Genomic DNA, 17,017 nt, shown 5'->3' with positions numbered 1-17,017 from the left:
GCAATGGCACCCACAACGATACTTACCAGCACAGCTTTACCTTCAACCCCATCGGCGGCTAGTACAACCAAAATTCCAAATGTAGCCAGCAGCACAGTGAAACCAACTCAGTTAACATCCCCTGCCAGTACTGCACCGCAAGGAACCGATCCAAGTAGTTCATCCACCGCATCTACGTGTTCGTCGCCTTCCATTCCCGTGGATGCCAAAGGTATGACAAAAAGATCATTGTTGGCATCGCATACACTGACAAATGGAAAATGACTTTTTGATAAATGTCAATGATATTTCAGTGTCCACACATGGCAATCCAGTCGTGAAAGGAAACCCTTCTCAGAGCGGTTCTTTCATTTATGTGCTAGCTTCTTACCCACTACCCGAGGGCTACGTGTGCAGTTTTAGCGCGTATATGGCGGTCAAAAACGTCTCGGCACATTTCCAGATTTGGAAAAATACCGGCAACAATCAATTGACTACCTCGAGGATGCTGATTCAAGATCTTGAATTCACTGCACCCAGCGTAGGAGAACACGAGGTAATTGCTAATCGGCATTTTGGTGCTTTGATCCTGAAATGTTAATCAAGATTTCAGTTTAGATGTATAATAAAGATTATCAAGCATTTAAGCAGTTTACTTCCTGGAGTATTACCCATGCACTCATATTTTCTGGTTTGAATTAGATTTCAGTAACAGACTGGAACAACCCAATAAAACTGAAAGGCGGAGAATACATCGGAATAATGATGCCGAATACGGGATCCGTTGGATTTTCCCCTGACACCAACGCCCGCACATTCTACACGGAACTGTCGGGACAGTTACCGACCACAGGGCAAACTATATCCATTGAGAAATCCATAGCTACTTATAGATTTTCGGTTTCCATCGTCATTGCAAACTATCCGCAAAAATGTAAGTTCAGCTGTAAAAACATTTCATGAATTTTGTGGAACAAGTTTACAACAATTAAGTGGCTTTGAAAAAAACCACGTATGCATGCATACCTGTGTCTAAATTTATTTTGTTTAAATAAAAGGTTCAAGTTATGTTCCACCGTGTGCAGCTACAACAATTGGACCGAAGAGGTGTGGAACCGTCGACTCGATATTTTTGGAATCCACTCCTACCGGAGCAAACGGTACGCGTTATAATGATAAGAAATTATCAATTAGAGAAATATCGAGTAAAATTACGACTATAACCTGCTCATCCAATCAAATTCATTGTTTATTTCTTTGTCATATTCTCTGCCAATCTTTTTAGCCCACTTGGGACTTATGTCCTATACTTGTCCGTCGTCCGTCCGTCTGTCTGTTTGTAGACAGAAAGACGGAATACAGTTTTCTTGGGAAGTTTTCAATACGCTTTTATGTATGGTCTTGATATTTGGTTAATTTGTATATCTACCCTAACCGACTCTACAGTCCAATACTGGCGCAATTTGAATCAAGCCGAATATTTTGCTCGGCAAAATCTCAGCAATTTTGAGCGTTTTTATTTTCTATTTTCTTAGGTTTTGCATGCGAATATGTATCCCTAGGGCTTAGTATCACAGGAAAAATTGGGTCGATCGAGAAACAAGATGGCTGTATTGTGTCGTTTTTGTTCAAAAAGGTGATTTTAGGTCTGAATTCTTAGGCCTCTAGCTTCTACATGGTTTATCATGTTACATTGAAATTAGAGTTTTACATATCAGACGGGTTTAGTCGATTAGTCGATTTTGATGCAACCAGCAGCCATCTTAGTTCCATCAGTTATCGCTCATATCTGGAGAATGGTTTTTGAGGAAAATATATCATTATGTTTTAACTTATAGTCTTGATATCTGTCACAGGACACATCTCCTCACATGGAATACTGGTCACCCAGAGTATCGTTCTCACCACCAGGGGGAGTTGAATATAGAAAAGTATTAAATCTTTCAATTTATATTGGCCCCTATACATATTTTGTAATCACAATCGCTAGCATAATTGTAGATATGATGCTTTATATGATTGTGCTGATTTTCGAGGTCCCTTGTTTCTGCATACATTCACCAGGGGGCGTTGGATGGTGGAATTACGTCGTATTTCCATCTATATTGGGATCTATGGATATTTTGTACCCAATTCAATTGCAAAGTTATAGCTCATGACATTCTATGATTTCAGTGAGTTTTAAGGTTTCGGTATATGTTCACGTGGTATGGAATTTTGAAAGTGTCAGATTGTTGAGCATTTCAGACTCTTTTCCAGTGGGCATAGTCTAGCTGGACTGATTGAACTATTTGAATAACCATATAAGCGTAAACACAATAAGATCTCATTTTCAAAATTTTATCTATAACGAATGTTTCGGGAACACTTCCCCTCATTAGGTACAAGTACAGTTACATCAGGTACGACTATGTACCTAACGAGGGGAAGGTTCCTGAAAACGTTCGTTATAAACAAACCTATTTACGCAGTTGAATGCTTTTATGGTTATTCATCTACCGGGTACCTCAACTCTTCTGCCGAAGGTTTACTTTCATTGAAATATTGTTTTCAGTCACATCGTATGGAGCCGACATCGTTGAAGGAATTGGCGCAACAGACGGCTACATTTTCACTATATTGTATACTATAAACCTGAGCAAGGGATGGCTCTGCAACTTTAAGATATGGATCTCGAAACCAGGCGCAGTATCTTTGCAAATATGGCGAGCTCCTCCAAATCAGGACTCGGAGAATTTGCCATGGCTTCTCGTCGGTAATATAGATTTCACAGCCAAGTCTGCCGGACCATATACCGTAAGTATCGCAATCAGGATAGATCCGAATCTTTAGGTCATCCTCGATCTTGGTAGATTGCGTTTTATTTTGTAACATCTTTGTCGGATAAGATACGTTCCTTATTAGGTAGATGTTGATTGGAATAACAACCCAATAGAAATCGCAGACGGTGACAAGATTGGATTCTATAATAAAGACGGCATAACAAGTATCGCTTGGCAGCCCGATGCATCAGGACAATACAGCACATATACTCGTCAACAAACGAATAAACCATCTCGATTTCCTCAAGTCGGGGAAATCTATACAATTTCCACGAGTGCACTTATCTATAAATATATGATAAAGGCTGAGGTAGCTTCTCATCCGACCGTTTGTAAGTTTTAATTTTCAATTTGAACACTACATGTATATAGAGGTTATTCGTGTGACGACACAGCGCCGCATATTGGCTGCCACGTGCAAGTAACTCTCAGTAAGAAATCATAGTAAAATGCCAACTTCACTGCATTTTGTAGCTTGTATCACGCAATGCTAGTAGTCAGATAGCCTCTACAATCTATATGATGAAAGATCGCCACTTAAAAAAATGATGGCAAAAGCCTCTGGTTATCATTCCTTTTACCAAAATACGAAACTCAGTAGTTGTTGACTTATCATTTCAGGTTCCAACTTTGTCGTGCCAACCGCTCCGGTCTGCACCACAACCCCGGGTAAAACACGCTGCACAAATGAAGTCTATTTCTCATATCTTTTACACAATTGATTTATTCGACCGTCTTGATCATGTTCCTTTTTAAGGACCGACACAACCACCAACCACACAACCTCCGACAACACCGGTACGAACTTCGCCTGCCATTACATCCACTATTACACCCGCGGTCGTTAGTAGTCCAGCATCATCGACCACTCAGCCTCCTCGCGTCACAAGGCCGATAGTCCCCGGTTTCTGTCCCGTGTCAACCGACCCGATTCCATCCAATGGCAAAGGTAAAAAAATGAGTAACAATCATCGTTTTAAATCCAAAATTCATTCATTATGCATGATCTAGAATGGACTGTTTTTTCCCCTAAAAATTTGTTCTTTTCTTTCCGTCCTTTTTAACATTTGTTCACATAATCTCTCAGCAATTCAATCCATGCCATCCTTTTTGTATGGTGGCTGATAAGGGCCATAGCGTAAAAAATGGTATGTAAATGAGGGCGCCAGAACGCCAGAACGCCAAAACGAAAAAAAAAAACGTCAAATTTTCACTGAAAGTTCGTTTTGGCGCGCCAAAACAAAAATATTTCGTATTGGCGCGGTTATTTCCGTTTTGGCGCCCCCGCCAAAACAAGCATCCAACCCCATAAAATTATTTTTCAATTTGGTGCGTTGATCCTGTGTGTAATTTGCATATATAGAATTATTTTACGTGGTTGAAAGTTCGTTTTGGCGGGGGCGCCAAAATGAAAGTTCGTAATTTTCTTTGTTTTGGTGCGCCAAAACTGATTTTTAGAGAAATTTCGACGTTTTTCGTTGTTTTTGCGGGGGTGCCAAAATGAAAGTTCCCGCCAAAACTAAATATTCTTTGTTTTGGCGCCAAAACGAATTTTCAGAGAAAATTGGACGTTTTTTTTTCGTTTTTTGCGTTCTGGCGCCCTCATTTACATACCAGGAATTTTACGCTATGGCCCTTATCAGCCACCATATTTTTGCGCATGTCTGCAATAGTTCAAGTGAAAGGAAATGGATAAGATAAGCAATCTAAGGAGAATGTAACGAACAATGTAGACCTGATAAATTAATGAAAACAGAGTTGATATAATAAAATGTTTATCCCAAGAAACTGATGACCAAGTGTTAATGGTGAAATGATATTTACAGTCATCGGTCTGAGGGGAATACAATCTTAGATTCTATGATATATTTTCTGACACGTGTTTGATTCAAGTCACCGTTACATATGCGAGAATTATTTCCATTAATTTTGTCGATTTATATATTACCATTCATCATTTCTAGTTCAAACATTTGGTAATCCCGTCGTCCAGTCAGGTGATACGGTGACGGCAGGGTATTTTTCAATGGTAATAATAAGCGAATCTCTACCGGCTGGTTACGTCTGTCGGATGAATGTGTACTCTAAGACCAACTACGCAGCCAAAGCCCAGATCTACAGACCAACTAAGACGCAATATAGCTACAAACTTATAGCTGATGTACCGTTTCAGTTTGAAACTCCTGGGGAGCATACTGTAGGTGTCGCCTTTTTACAGATAACCGTTTTCCACCATGTATTTGAATCTAAACGAGCCCTCTCTGTTTGAATTCCTGTTATAGATCAAAATGGATTGGTCAAATCCTATCAAACTAGAAGGTGGTGAACACTTGGGTGGCTCCAGTCTCGGAAATGGATCATACGCAATTCGAATCGAACCGCAAACGACAGTGTTCCGTCAATTTGATAAAGCTGAGGACATGGCAAAATTGAACGAGATCGTTAGCATCTCGACCAGTGCCCTGACCTATAAGTTGTCTCTGTCCGTAGACATTGCACCGCATCCTGAATTGTGTAAGTGTCTATCCATGTGAATTGAAAAGCTGAAAGGCTCGCCATGAATCCCGTTGGCCACTCACATTATCACGATCACACAGTGTATTTACTCGTCTATATTGTTCCAATCCGCTTACCCATAACCTAATCCCCTACCTCTGCCCTACCAATTCCTGTAGTCACTATAACCACGGTGCTTCTACCATTCAATCTTTTTAAATCTTATCAATGATAGGGATTGACCCTTTTATTTATTCAGTTGGTAGATTTCGTTTGATTTGGTGTCAGTAAGAAACCCACGTGCACACCTGTCGGGAGGTAAAAGTGGGGGTTGATTTTGAAATCGAAAGTCGAAGTGCTTTGGTGATATCGACGGTTGAGTTTACAGCGTGTTCTGTGTAAATCGAAGTACATAATTGGAAATTTCGGTTCCGGTTCATTCTAATTTTTGTGATAGCACTACCACTCGTACTACCTTCATTGCCACTGCCATCGCCCCATTCTACCCCAACCACAACTGTTACCATCTGCCGCATCACTTCTTTTATCTTTTATTACCATGATCATCAGAACTTACATCATTACTACCATTATCACTACCTGATACGCTACTATCACTATCTACTTTGCAGGCCCAGATTACAAAGATCCACCTTGCCGTGAGTATTAATCGTTTATTCATGTTGAATTATGCCAAGCGAAAGAAATACATTCATTTTAAAACACAGAGTCCATAACATATAACAATCATCTGTATAATTATGGAAAAAGATTTGTGAGGTTATTCTCTCCACGTTATGATACAATGTACATTAGTTTATGATAGCTCATTCTATTCATTCGTAATACATCTTGTAGCCACGACAACCAATATTGTAACAACGCCGATTTCTTCTCCCATCACTACTAAAGGTAAGTGGTCTGTGTTTGAGACGGCAAATGTTTGGAATCAACAAAAATGTGTTCCCTGAACCCGGTTTAAAACAATAACATTTATCAAATCAAATGAATGAATGAATGAAATATTTAATCAATGAATTAACGAATGAATGAATTGATGAATATAATATTTTTCTGACTTCAGCGAGTTCAACACAGACAGCTCCGGTAACAGCTACATCCCCGGTACCAACACAGCCTGCACCTATATGTAAGTATAGTACGAATGTTTCTGTAACCTGGTCTTGTCGTTCACAAATTTCGAATCGATTTGAAAATAAACGAACAGAACTTATAAAGTAATTCGTAGACAGTAGCCAGTAGTAAGTAATCACGTTACATAATTGAATGCCGCATAATGTTCGGACATGAAGGTACAATTTATCAGAAAACTTCCAAGAGCTCAATCGATATTTCTAGCGATAGACGATTATTTGTTATTACACGAGACTCAAAATTGTGTAAAGCAATGAAACAGACTATAGAATTTTTACATATTTTTTCCAAACATTTTCTTAGTGTCGGCCAACGGAAATCACCTATTGATGGGCATTTTCGGCGACGGCTACAAGACAGTCGTACTGAAGAATTCGAACCTGACCGGCGGATATTTACTCGCTTTCAATGCCTACGTCACGAAAGGTGTGCCGGTAGCGTTTCAGATATGGCGCCCGAACGGCACAAACTTTGCACTTGTTGATGAGATGACGTATACACCACAAATCACAGGTGTCGTTACCGTAAGTTTTAAACCATCAACTTATGAAAAGAAATGACGTCATCACTTTTTGCATTTAAAACTATACAATGAAATTCAAAGCCGTATGTCGGGTTTCACAAAAGGGAATAACATTTTTAGTCGACTTAAGCAGCATACACATGTACACTGAACTAATGAAGAAATTAAACCGACGAAGTGTTTGTGAAACCTGGCTCAGGATAATGTAACTTCCTGATGGAATCAAATACGCCTTCCATTTCACTTTCTTAAAGGCTTACGCCGACAAAGAAATGCCAGTTGAAAGTGGAGATATGCTTGGTTTCACAAGTCTCGGAACGCAGAGTACCATAGCCAGCTATGGACTCCCTGGACAGGAAACCTCACCGGTTTTAACCTTTGCATTCACAAATACGACCGACCGAACTGCTGTCGGACAAACTGAATTGAGATTGAAAGGGAAAAACAACGCATTCAAATATTCTCTTTCGGCTACAATGTCTTCAATGTTCATAGAAGGTAAATTTATTATTTTGTTAAAAGTGACAAAGGTCTTCGCGTGATGAATTTTTAACAAAAATTTTATTTCCAAATTTTCCATTAGTGTCAGCCAATGGAAATCCACTATCTCAGGAGGTTTTCGAAGACGGTTATAAGACGGTCATACTGAAGAATTCGAACCTGACCGGCGGATATTTACTCGCTTTCAACGCCTACGTCACGAAAGGTGTGCCGGTAGCGTTTCAGATATGGCGCCCGAACGGTACACACTTCACACTCGTTAATGAGATGACGTATAAACCACAAATTACAGGCGTCGTTACCGTAAGTTGTGAAACACAAATGAAACGAACAACTAGATGCGAATACGCCATCACGTTTTAGGTTTCCGATGGAATAAGTACCGTATTTGATTCTTTTATGTAGGTTTACGCCGACAAAGAAATGCCAGTTGAAAGTGGAGACATGCTTGGTTTTACCAGTCTCGGAACGCAGAGTCCCATAGCCAGCTACGGCCTTCCTGGACAGGAGACCTCACCAGTCTTAACTTTCACATTCCCGAATCCTGCTGACAGAACTGTTGTTGGACAAACCGAATTGAGATTCAAGGAGAAAAACAACGCGTTCAAATATTCCCTTTCGATTACACAGTCACCGATATTCACATCAGGTAATTATCGTATCGCGAGTTTGTGTGGGATCTTCTATCATTCTATTGAAGTTAATATTGTATGTAGTGCAGAAACTGATTATACGCTTGGTGCGAAAGATTTTAATCATTTTTTTCAAACATTCCGTTAGCGTCGGCCACTGGAAATCAACTATTGCAGGGAGTGTTCGGAGACGGTTATACGACGGTCATACTGAAGAATTCGAACCTGACCGGCGGGTATTTACTCGCTTTCAATGCCTACGTCATGAAAGGTGTGCCGGTAGCTTTTCAGATATGGCGCCCGAACGGCACAAACTTTACACTTGTTAATGAGATGTTGTATACACCACAAATTACAGGCGTTGTTAATGTAAGTTCTGAAAGATAGAAATGACGCGAACAACTTAGATGCGAAATATGCAATCACTTTTTAGGTTCCCGATTGAATCTAATAAGTATTTGATTTTTTTCTGTAGGTTTACACCGACAAAGAAATGCCAGTTGAAAGTGGAGATATGCTTGGTTTCACAAGTCTCGGAACGCAGAGTCCCATAGCCGGCTACGGGCTACCTGGACAGGAGACCTCGCCGGTCTTAACTTTCGCATTCACGAATGCAACTGACAGAATTGCTGTCGGACAAACTGGAATGAAATTCAAGGAAAAAAACAATGCATTCAAATATTCCCTTTCGATTACAATGTCGCCGATATTCACAACAGGTAACTATCGCATCCGGAGTTTTTATTTCCTTTCCGATTTTATTAGACTCAGAATTGTAAGATGCGCTGAGACTGACTAGGCTTCACATTGGAAATGTTAATCGAATGTATCTCAAACGTCTCTTTAGTTTCGGGAGGCGGAAATCAGCTATTGCAGGGAGTGTTCGGAGATGGCTATAAGACGGTCGTACTGAAGAATTCGAACCTGACAGGCGGGTATCTACTCGCTTTCAATGCCTACGTCACGAAAGGTGTGCCGGTAGCATTTCAGATATGGCGCCCGAACGGCACAAACTTGACACTTCTTAATGAGATGACGTATACACCACAAATTACAGGCGTCGTTACCGTAAGTTTTTAAAGATAAGAATGAAATAATAAAGCGATTATATGAAAGATAAATGCGAAATACACCATCATTTTTTAGGTTTCCGATTAAATTTGAAAAATATTAATTTTTTCGGTAGGTTTACGCCGACAAAGTAATGCCAGTTGAAAATGGAGATATGCTTGGCTTTACCAGTCTCGGAACGCAGAGTCCCATAGCCAGCTACGGGCTTCCTGGGCAGGAGACCTCACCGGTTTTAACTTTCACATTCGCGAATCCTACTGACAGAACTTCTATCGGACAAACTGAAATGAAATTCAAGGAGAAAAATAACGCATTCAAATATTCGTTATTGGTCACTCTTTCGTCCATATTAGTCGCAGGTAACTATCGTCTTCTATTACTTTAAAAATGACAGCAATGATGGAATTTCGGCAGTTAATGCAGAAGGAACCTTGAAAAATCACCCATACAGTATATCATCGAGGTATTTTCGGTGTCTTAATCTGCATAGGAATTTTTCTATGATTTACTTCAGCACCTGGTGGATCAAATGTTACTCTACCGGAAGTTCCCGTTGTTGAAGGAACGGTTTTAGGTAAGTACACATTCGTTTAAATTAAGAGGATGGTAGCCGATTTCTTGATTCTGTCTTTCTCACTAGGTGAATATTTTTACATCTAGAATGTATAACTTATACGGTACGAATTTCTTTCGATATAGCCCGAATCAGCCACCAATAACCCGTATACGGCCCGTCGTATCCCCCTGAGAATATTGAAAATTAACATATTCGATATCAATTCCTTTTTGCAGTTTCTTCGGCCGGAAATCCATCGATATCGCTGAACGACCCCGCGGCCAAACAGGGAGAAACTGGATTCTTCGTGGATATCTTTGATTCCATTGATCTACCGGCCGGGTACCTGTATAGATTTACAACAACGGTGAAAACATCAGACGAAGTACGTCTGCAGATCTATCGCCCTGACCTCGTCGATAAAAACAAATACGAGTTGATCTTCGACCAGCCCTTTAGAGCACCGTTTCCTGGCACTTTCGTGGTAAATATTAACTGCATAATTAGTTTAAGTCAAAATTAGGATAAATATCACGGTTCAAATTAGCGCAAAACAGTTGCCACAAATTATTGTTCTTAATCACTTTCTTTGAACTGCATCTGATCAAATCTAGCGAACCCTGGTCTAGTACGTTGAAAGTAAGCGCGCTCACCAGTAGACCCATAGAACTATTCCGCTTGACCAGTAGTAATTCAGTTTGTCGTATATGCGTAACACGGAGTCGAAACGTATCTTCCTTGATCAGTAAATGCCATCGTTCATAGATGAGTTGATTAATTTAGATATTAGGTTTCCATGGGTACCTTTATAATTGAAAGCTTCAAAATGAGACCAGGCAAAAGCCCATAATTGGTCCTAACGTCCTTTAAGTCTTAAATTATTTGTGTTGCGAACATATTTGGCCGTCAGGGATTGTTTTTGAGTCGGAATTTAAAAAAGAATAAGGCAGTTGCTTGAATCTTAAAACTATAGGTATATGGCGATTCAAAATACGGTATCAAGCCAAGGAGACAAAGGCGAAGCATCGATACGTACGTAAAAGCTGGCACGACTCTAAATTTTCCTATCAAAGCCGGGGATAAGCTGGCTTTCTCGTCAGGAACTGCTTCAAATCCTGTCGTGTACGTTCCCGGTTACGATAGCGATAGCGGAAGCAAAATGAAAACGTTAGATACCAAGACCGGCGGACCTCAACTCGGAAGTAGTGTAGAAGTGGTCAATAGGCTGGATGGTTACCGTTTCGCAGTTCGAGTCGATATCTGTACGTATTAGTGAAGGAATTATTGCCTTCGAATCATCTCATCTTTTTGCATTCGAATTATATTTTATTTATTGCTACAATGTATTTATTTTGTATCAGCTTATTCATCGTACATATTTTCACGAGCTCTCGATATTTTCAGCGGATGTGCCTTTAACCGAACCAAATACAACAAGTAAGTTACACATTTTCTGGTATGGGCCAAAAATGCTATATCTTCATCGAATATTGACGTGATAATGTGGGAAGTATATCGTCATCTCAGTTCTGAACAAAAATGAACTCAATCGAACTATCATTCTGAAAACAGGAAACAGTGACGGACAAAGCCGCCCCACTTTTTGCTTAACAAAATATTTTTCAAAGCACGCTGTACCGCGTAGCAGCTCGTCGTTCTCTGTACTAGGTGGTTGGCTCACGGCTTCTCATGCTTCTGTGAATGAGACCGTGAAATGGCCCCAAAACGCATCTCCGGCGATTGAATTTTCAAAATTTTTCTAGCGGAGGGCCCCCAGACCCCCTTCAGAAATAAGCCTCGCCACTGAAAAATTCTTTCCGACGGCTCTGGAAAAGATTTTACTTTTTACGATTCGAATGGAGTCGAATAATTGGCTGTATGTAAAACTTAGACTGCAATATTTTGATTGCTAGCCACCATTTTTATTCGGGTACTTTTGTGTTGGGTCATTTTTCCCTTTTCTAAAAAACTATTTGTGATGCGTGTTTTATCATTTTTCGACGGTCCTTGGATTCAAACTACCGAAACTCAGACTTCATTTCTCAAAATTGCAACAATGAGACGTGAGAGCGATGTAATATTATAACCGTCGTCAAGTTTTGTCTTTGAAAAAAATTTGGGGCTTGACATTCGTAATTCTTAAAGACAATTTCCCAAAATATTCTAATTCCAAAGGAATTTTGCGCTCGAACGCCTTCTTTGAAATGAGATTTAAAATCTGAAGATATCTTGCTGATTTTTCATTCTATGACTTTCATTGCAGTGCGTCTAATGTCACTCCCGAGTTTCGGCGCTGTTTTCTATTCGTATGTTTGAGTTCATTGGTTTCATTTTCTCATATTCACTGTATTTTTCTTTGAAAGTTTCCACGCACGGCCATACCAGCGGACCAGTCAGCAGCGGCGGTTACGAAACTGCGGCACCTGGCAAACGGATATACATATACGAGGACTCGGACCTTCCCGACGGTTACGTGTATCGATTCAACTGCTTCATGAATCTGAACGAGACTGTGAAATTCCAAATTTATCGGCTGGAATCGACGAACCCAAATCAATATAAGCTAGTCGCAGAGCAGCCATTTACGCCTAATTCCAGAGAACAACCGCCCGATTCATATACGGTAAGTCGTGACATGATGATCTTGAAAAGTTCCATCCAACTTTTGGTATCTTTTTCATCGCAAGAAACTATCCAAGACGTTTCGTGATACCGCGTGAATCACAGTTGTCGTACAGTCGCTTTTGGTTCAGATTAACAATATACCTCATAACTTCTCGCCGTGAAAAAGGACAGATCTTAAGATATGAAGTGTTCCGGTACGTGAATAGATCATCTGGGAATGGATTACTTTTCAATAAAAAAAAACATGGAAATTGTATCCAAATTTCGAAAAATCTTGACCAAAATGTTTTGACACTGCAGTTTTGGCAGGCACTTTGAAAATTTTAGGGGTACGGGCCTGAAATTGTATCAATTGACTTTGTGGCCTGATTTTGCAAAGTAAGGGGCTTTTCCAACTACGTTTGGTCCCTCACTTGCAGACTGTTTATAAACGGTATTTTGACTGGCGTAAATTAGAAATCTAAGAATGTGAGACTCGCTGGTAATGTATATGACTTAATTACTGTAAATGGTACTTTCATTGATTATTTCTTTTCCGTAAAAGGTATATCCAGCGGAAGGTGCCGCAATAGCCGTTAAGAAAGGTGACAAATTTGGATTCATGATAACGGACAGGAACCCGATTTTTGCGAAGCTTCAAACGGTTTCTCAGATTACGACTGTCGACGTGATCGGCGCCGACCCGGTAGTCGGGGGCTCTGTCTTTCCTACTGGAAAACTAGTGAAGGATGCCGACTTCCAAGCCAATGTTGAAATAGGTGCGTTGAGAGGGTGACGCTTTTTCCTTGTGCCGTATATGGTATTTTTTATCGTAAAAAATATCATTTCACATCGATTTCAAATACGTGTATTTTCAGGTTCACGATATTTGAAACGACCCACTTTATCGACCGTGCGAGTTGGAAACCCGGACACATCCTCGAGGTTAACGAATGAAGCTCCAAGCATCATTCAGTCTTACATTGTACGCGGAAAACCGATACCGAACGACGGATTCGTACAGAGATTCAACGCTTACCTAGCCAATAATGAGTCGGTAAATCTGCAAATCTGGCGCCCGGTGAATGTTGGACAAGGCGAATACTTCGCTCTGGTCGGCGAAGTGCCGTTTTCTGCACCCTCGGGGCCGCGTGAATACAGGGTACGAAACGTTTTCTAACAAGCGTAGTACATAAAAAGATATGTACTAACCCCGTGAAAATGTTGCTGTAGCAAAAAAGTGAACAGTTTTTGATAGGTATTTACCCAGCGATAGATAAGTCGAATTCGTTGAAAATTTCACTTGCCCAGAGAAATCATCAGCAAATTTACAAAATATTTGAGAGATCAGTCGTAAATTATGCAAGGATCTCTAATTTCAAAACAGCGTGTAGAATGCATGATGAAGATCACATTGAGCTTGAAATTGCATTTGTGACATACTGTTTACAACCTTGATTGTATCACAGAATAATTATCAGTCGTGAGTATGCATTATTTTTTTGTGAGTTAGTAGAATACTGGTCATGTTTTTCAGGTTTATCCGCCGAACAAAATAACTGTGAAAACTGGCGATTATATTGGATTTACAACCATCGGTGACAACCCCATTACTTTCAAGTATTTGAATATTCCCCCGCCGCCCAATTCGGACGTCATCGAGATACGTAATCTGAAAAACGAAGAGGTACCCACTGAAGGTCAAGTTTTACAAGAGACCGGCATCTCCTACACAAAACTGTACCCGATAAACGCCGATATAAGTGAGTTTGAACTCAACGGATTTCATTCTTCGGATTTCATTCACGTTTTACAAAAAAAGTCAGGACGGAAGATGATTTAACATACACTAAATTTATGACGAAATAAAATCGATTAAGGAGTTGAACTATGCGAGAAAAAGGAAAGTGGACTGCGAGAAATATATTTTGGTTAAATTGGGAATACAAATAAAAAGTAAAAAAAAATACTAGAAAAAAAGATTGATGGGAAATGTGAAAAAATTTGGTTTTGATTATCATATGATTTGTACATTAGGTTCTGAATACGTACTGCCTCCTATTGGTGGCCCCGGAGCAACCGGTGCAACTGGAGATGCGGGTGCCCAAGGATTGCCCGGAGCTTCCGGTGTACAAGGAGGTATTGGCCCGGACGGTCCCGGTGGATCTACGGGGGCACAGGTAATCCAGACAGAAACTTCAGCATTTATTTCGATTACTGACAGTGCAATTGCCAATGCGTCATTTACTGATTGTCATTTGTTTTTCCTGTATATATTAGGGTGCTTCTGGCGTTAAAGGTGAACAAGGAGATGCAGGAATAAAAGGGCCGAAGGGACAGACCGGAGATCAGGGTGCAATCGGACCTCCGGGTATAGATGGCCAACAAGGCAACCAAGGACCTGTTGGTAAAAAGGGAGTCACAGGTTCGAGGGGTATTCCCGGACCACCGGGAAACGCTGGACCAATGGGTATTACTGGAATAAAAGGTAAAATTATATTTCCTAGCTCATGCTTAGATAAGAGTTGGTGGTATTTAGGGAAGTACGACAAACTCCCTAGTTTATCCAACTGGTTTACTTTTAATCCGATTAGTTACGTTTTTGCACTAACATTTCGATGAACTATAATTCAATCATTGTCTTGCAGGCGTTACGGGAAATCGCGGTACACAAGGCAAACGTGGAGACAAAGGGCCCCCAGGTGACGATGGATTTACTGGTGCTACGGGTCCGTTTGGCCAACAAGGGCCGCCTGGAGCTTTCAAAGGTATAGAGGTTTTATATATTTATTCATTTATCTATTTTTATTTCTAGTTTATTTGATAAATTACAACAGTTTGTTCGATGCACTTATCATATCGAGATTACTTGATTGAGTTAATAATCATGATTTACATACACTGATCGAATTCTCAAATTTTTCAGTGACAAAATGTGGTAACAACAATGGAGGATGCGACCATCTATGCATAGATCAGTTTCCTTGGTTTCAATGTAAATGCAATCCCGGATACAAACTACAAGAGGACGGAAAAACCTGTTTAGGTAAATGCCAATTAAGCTTTCTCCTCGGCAAGGGGTTGCGGGGAAGTCTGCAACAGAACTTGAAATGTATATTTTTGCATTTACGTGCATTTGTAGATGTAAACGAATGCAACATGTATAATGGCGGTTGCACGAGAACGTGTGGTCACTCGGAAGGTAGACCGATATGCAGTTGTGGCAAGGGATTCACGTTATCCGACAACAATAAAACATGCACCGGTAATCATTTGAAATGAAATGCTTAACACTCTGAAATAGAATATGAAAATCAAAATGCCTGCCCTAAGCTTTTACATGCAAATAATGGCTTATTCCTTTTTGTTTTACTATATAGATACTACATATTAGTAAGTAATGTAAATACTCATGAAATTGCGATTTCGTTATTTTCTTTTAGACATAGATGAATGCGAGTCCCCAAGTCGTTGCAAAGCATCAGAGATTTGTATGAATTTTGAAGGCACGTCGACGTGCTACGCGCCATCCGAGGACGAAAATAATAAACCATCAACAGGTAAGTTAATCTACATATGGTATGCTAGAACGGAAAGGCGTCTTGAACAGAAAATGAATTTATAACATCTCGGATTTGTGACGCTTTGGCGCGCCATAATCTGGACACGTGAAAGAGTAAGATAAAAAGCTCAGGCTCAAAATTGTCTCTTATCCTGTTGTCCCTGTACAACGATTCTCGTGCGACCGATTTCTTTCGTTGTGAAATTTCTTATCAATTTCATTTCGCTCTAAGGGGTTTTGGATTAGTTTTCGAGACTAATCGTTGTTAGTCTTGGGTTTAGTAACGAATGTTTATCGATAGATTTCAGATGAGTAAGTGAATATATCGTTTTCTTTTAGGGGCGCAATCTGATTATAAATCAACGTTTATCAACAGAAATATGTTCATAGCTTTGATCGTTTGGGCGATATTGTTATCGCTGGGCTGTTTCATACTGTTGTTAGTAATATTGTGCAGCAACACGCAACACAGACGACGCATTGAACCGGATATGATCAGCGTCGCCCCGTCGACGAGAAGGATTTCACAAGCGACCCCGTCTGCTGGCGGGCGGGAAGAGTTTGCATTACCGGAATTCACCGAAATCTATGACAACGCAGGTGCTGATATTTAAGTCGACAAAACTTTGTCGTAAAAGATGAAAAATGTTAAATAACCTGTAAAACAATAAGTTAGGATGATGATAGTTTTCCAGTTTTAACGAGCGGAACCTTTTTGGTATCGGCAGCTTATGAGCGAATCCACAGTATTGAATTGTCTGTTTTCTGCATTCCAAAAAGTGATAACTGTCAGTTTCCAGTATTATATAGTTAAGTAATACCTACATGTCTAGGTCAGAATATTGTTTTTGCAAATTTCACATAATACAAGCGAATATATATATACAAGATATTGTAAAATAAAAGCCGTGAAACCCTAAGAAAAGCTACTGAAATAAATTTTGTTAATCTTTTAATCTAAAAAAGCGTCTTGTCTTATATTAAGAAAATGTCAACAGAAACCGTTAGAGGGTAGCCGTGGATTCTGATTCAGAGTGGTCTAGGGGTTATGGGAGTCATGGATGTTCCGGATTCGAAGCCACATCGTTTATTGCGCTTGTGTGTAGTCTCCGTACC

General features: G+C 40.0%; 2 protein-coding genes across 2 annotated transcripts; both read left to right on the top strand.

Moving 5' to 3' along the window:
* Nucleotides 1–3: 3 nt before the first annotated feature.
* On the top strand, nucleotides 4–5,335 carry LOC141906211 (uncharacterized). The gene is made up of 10 exons (XM_074795451.1): nucleotides 4–211; nucleotides 294–535; nucleotides 682–913; nucleotides 1,038–1,139; nucleotides 2,534–2,775; nucleotides 2,884–3,133; nucleotides 3,423–3,470; nucleotides 3,559–3,750; nucleotides 4,766–4,998; nucleotides 5,084–5,335. Exons 1-10 carry the CDS (start codon nucleotides 4–6, stop codon nucleotides 5,333–5,335), a joined length of 2,001 nt encoding a protein of 666 aa, XP_074651552.1.
* Nucleotides 5,336–6,594: 1,259 nt separating this feature from the next.
* Nucleotides 6,595–16,807, top strand: LOC141906210 (uncharacterized). Its single transcript, XM_074795450.1, has 24 exons — nucleotides 6,595–6,610; nucleotides 6,756–6,976; nucleotides 7,230–7,473; nucleotides 7,559–7,779; nucleotides 7,882–8,125; nucleotides 8,257–8,477; nucleotides 8,584–8,827; nucleotides 8,956–9,176; nucleotides 9,295–9,538; nucleotides 9,694–9,753; nucleotides 9,972–10,219; nucleotides 10,709–10,997; nucleotides 11,140–11,172; nucleotides 12,099–12,358; nucleotides 12,905–13,118; nucleotides 13,218–13,501; nucleotides 13,877–14,102; nucleotides 14,377–14,519; nucleotides 14,620–14,827; nucleotides 14,988–15,107; nucleotides 15,266–15,385; nucleotides 15,482–15,604; nucleotides 15,783–15,899; nucleotides 16,241–16,807. Exons 1-24 carry the CDS (start codon nucleotides 6,595–6,597, stop codon nucleotides 16,513–16,515), a joined length of 4,596 nt encoding a protein of 1,531 aa, XP_074651551.1. The 3' UTR covers nucleotides 16,516–16,807.
* The last annotated feature ends 210 nt before the right edge of the window (nucleotides 16,808–17,017 follow it).

Source organism: Tubulanus polymorphus, chromosome 5 (genome assembly GCF_964204645.1).
Source record: "Tubulanus polymorphus chromosome 5, tnTubPoly1.2, whole genome shotgun sequence".
NCBI classification, from domain to species: domain Eukaryota; kingdom Metazoa; phylum Nemertea; class Palaeonemertea; order Tubulaniformes; family Tubulanidae; genus Tubulanus; species Tubulanus polymorphus.
Note: the sequence above shows the minus strand (reverse complement) of the source record. Positions and strands in the feature narration are given on the sequence as shown.

Bases quoted from the DNA above. Each gene is read 5' to 3' on its own strand.
- LOC141906211 (XM_074795451.1), top strand. From the start codon at position 4: ATGGCACCCACAACGATACTTACCAGCACAGCTTTACCTTCAACCCCA. The intron at 914-1,037 runs GTAAGTTCAGCT...TTTAAATAAAAG, and splicing joins TGCAAACTATCCGCAAAAAT to GTTCAAGTTATGTTCCACCG. The intron at 1,140-2,533 runs GTACGCGTTATA...TATTGTTTTCAG, and splicing joins CACTCCTACCGGAGCAAACG to TCACATCGTATGGAGCCGAC.
- LOC141906210 (XM_074795450.1), top strand. The intron at 11,173-12,098 runs GTAAGTTACACA...TTTCTTTGAAAG, and splicing joins AACCGAACCAAATACAACAA to TTTCCACGCACGGCCATACC. The intron at 13,502-13,876 runs GTACGAAACGTT...CATGTTTTTCAG, and splicing joins CGGGGCCGCGTGAATACAGG to GTTTATCCGCCGAACAAAAT.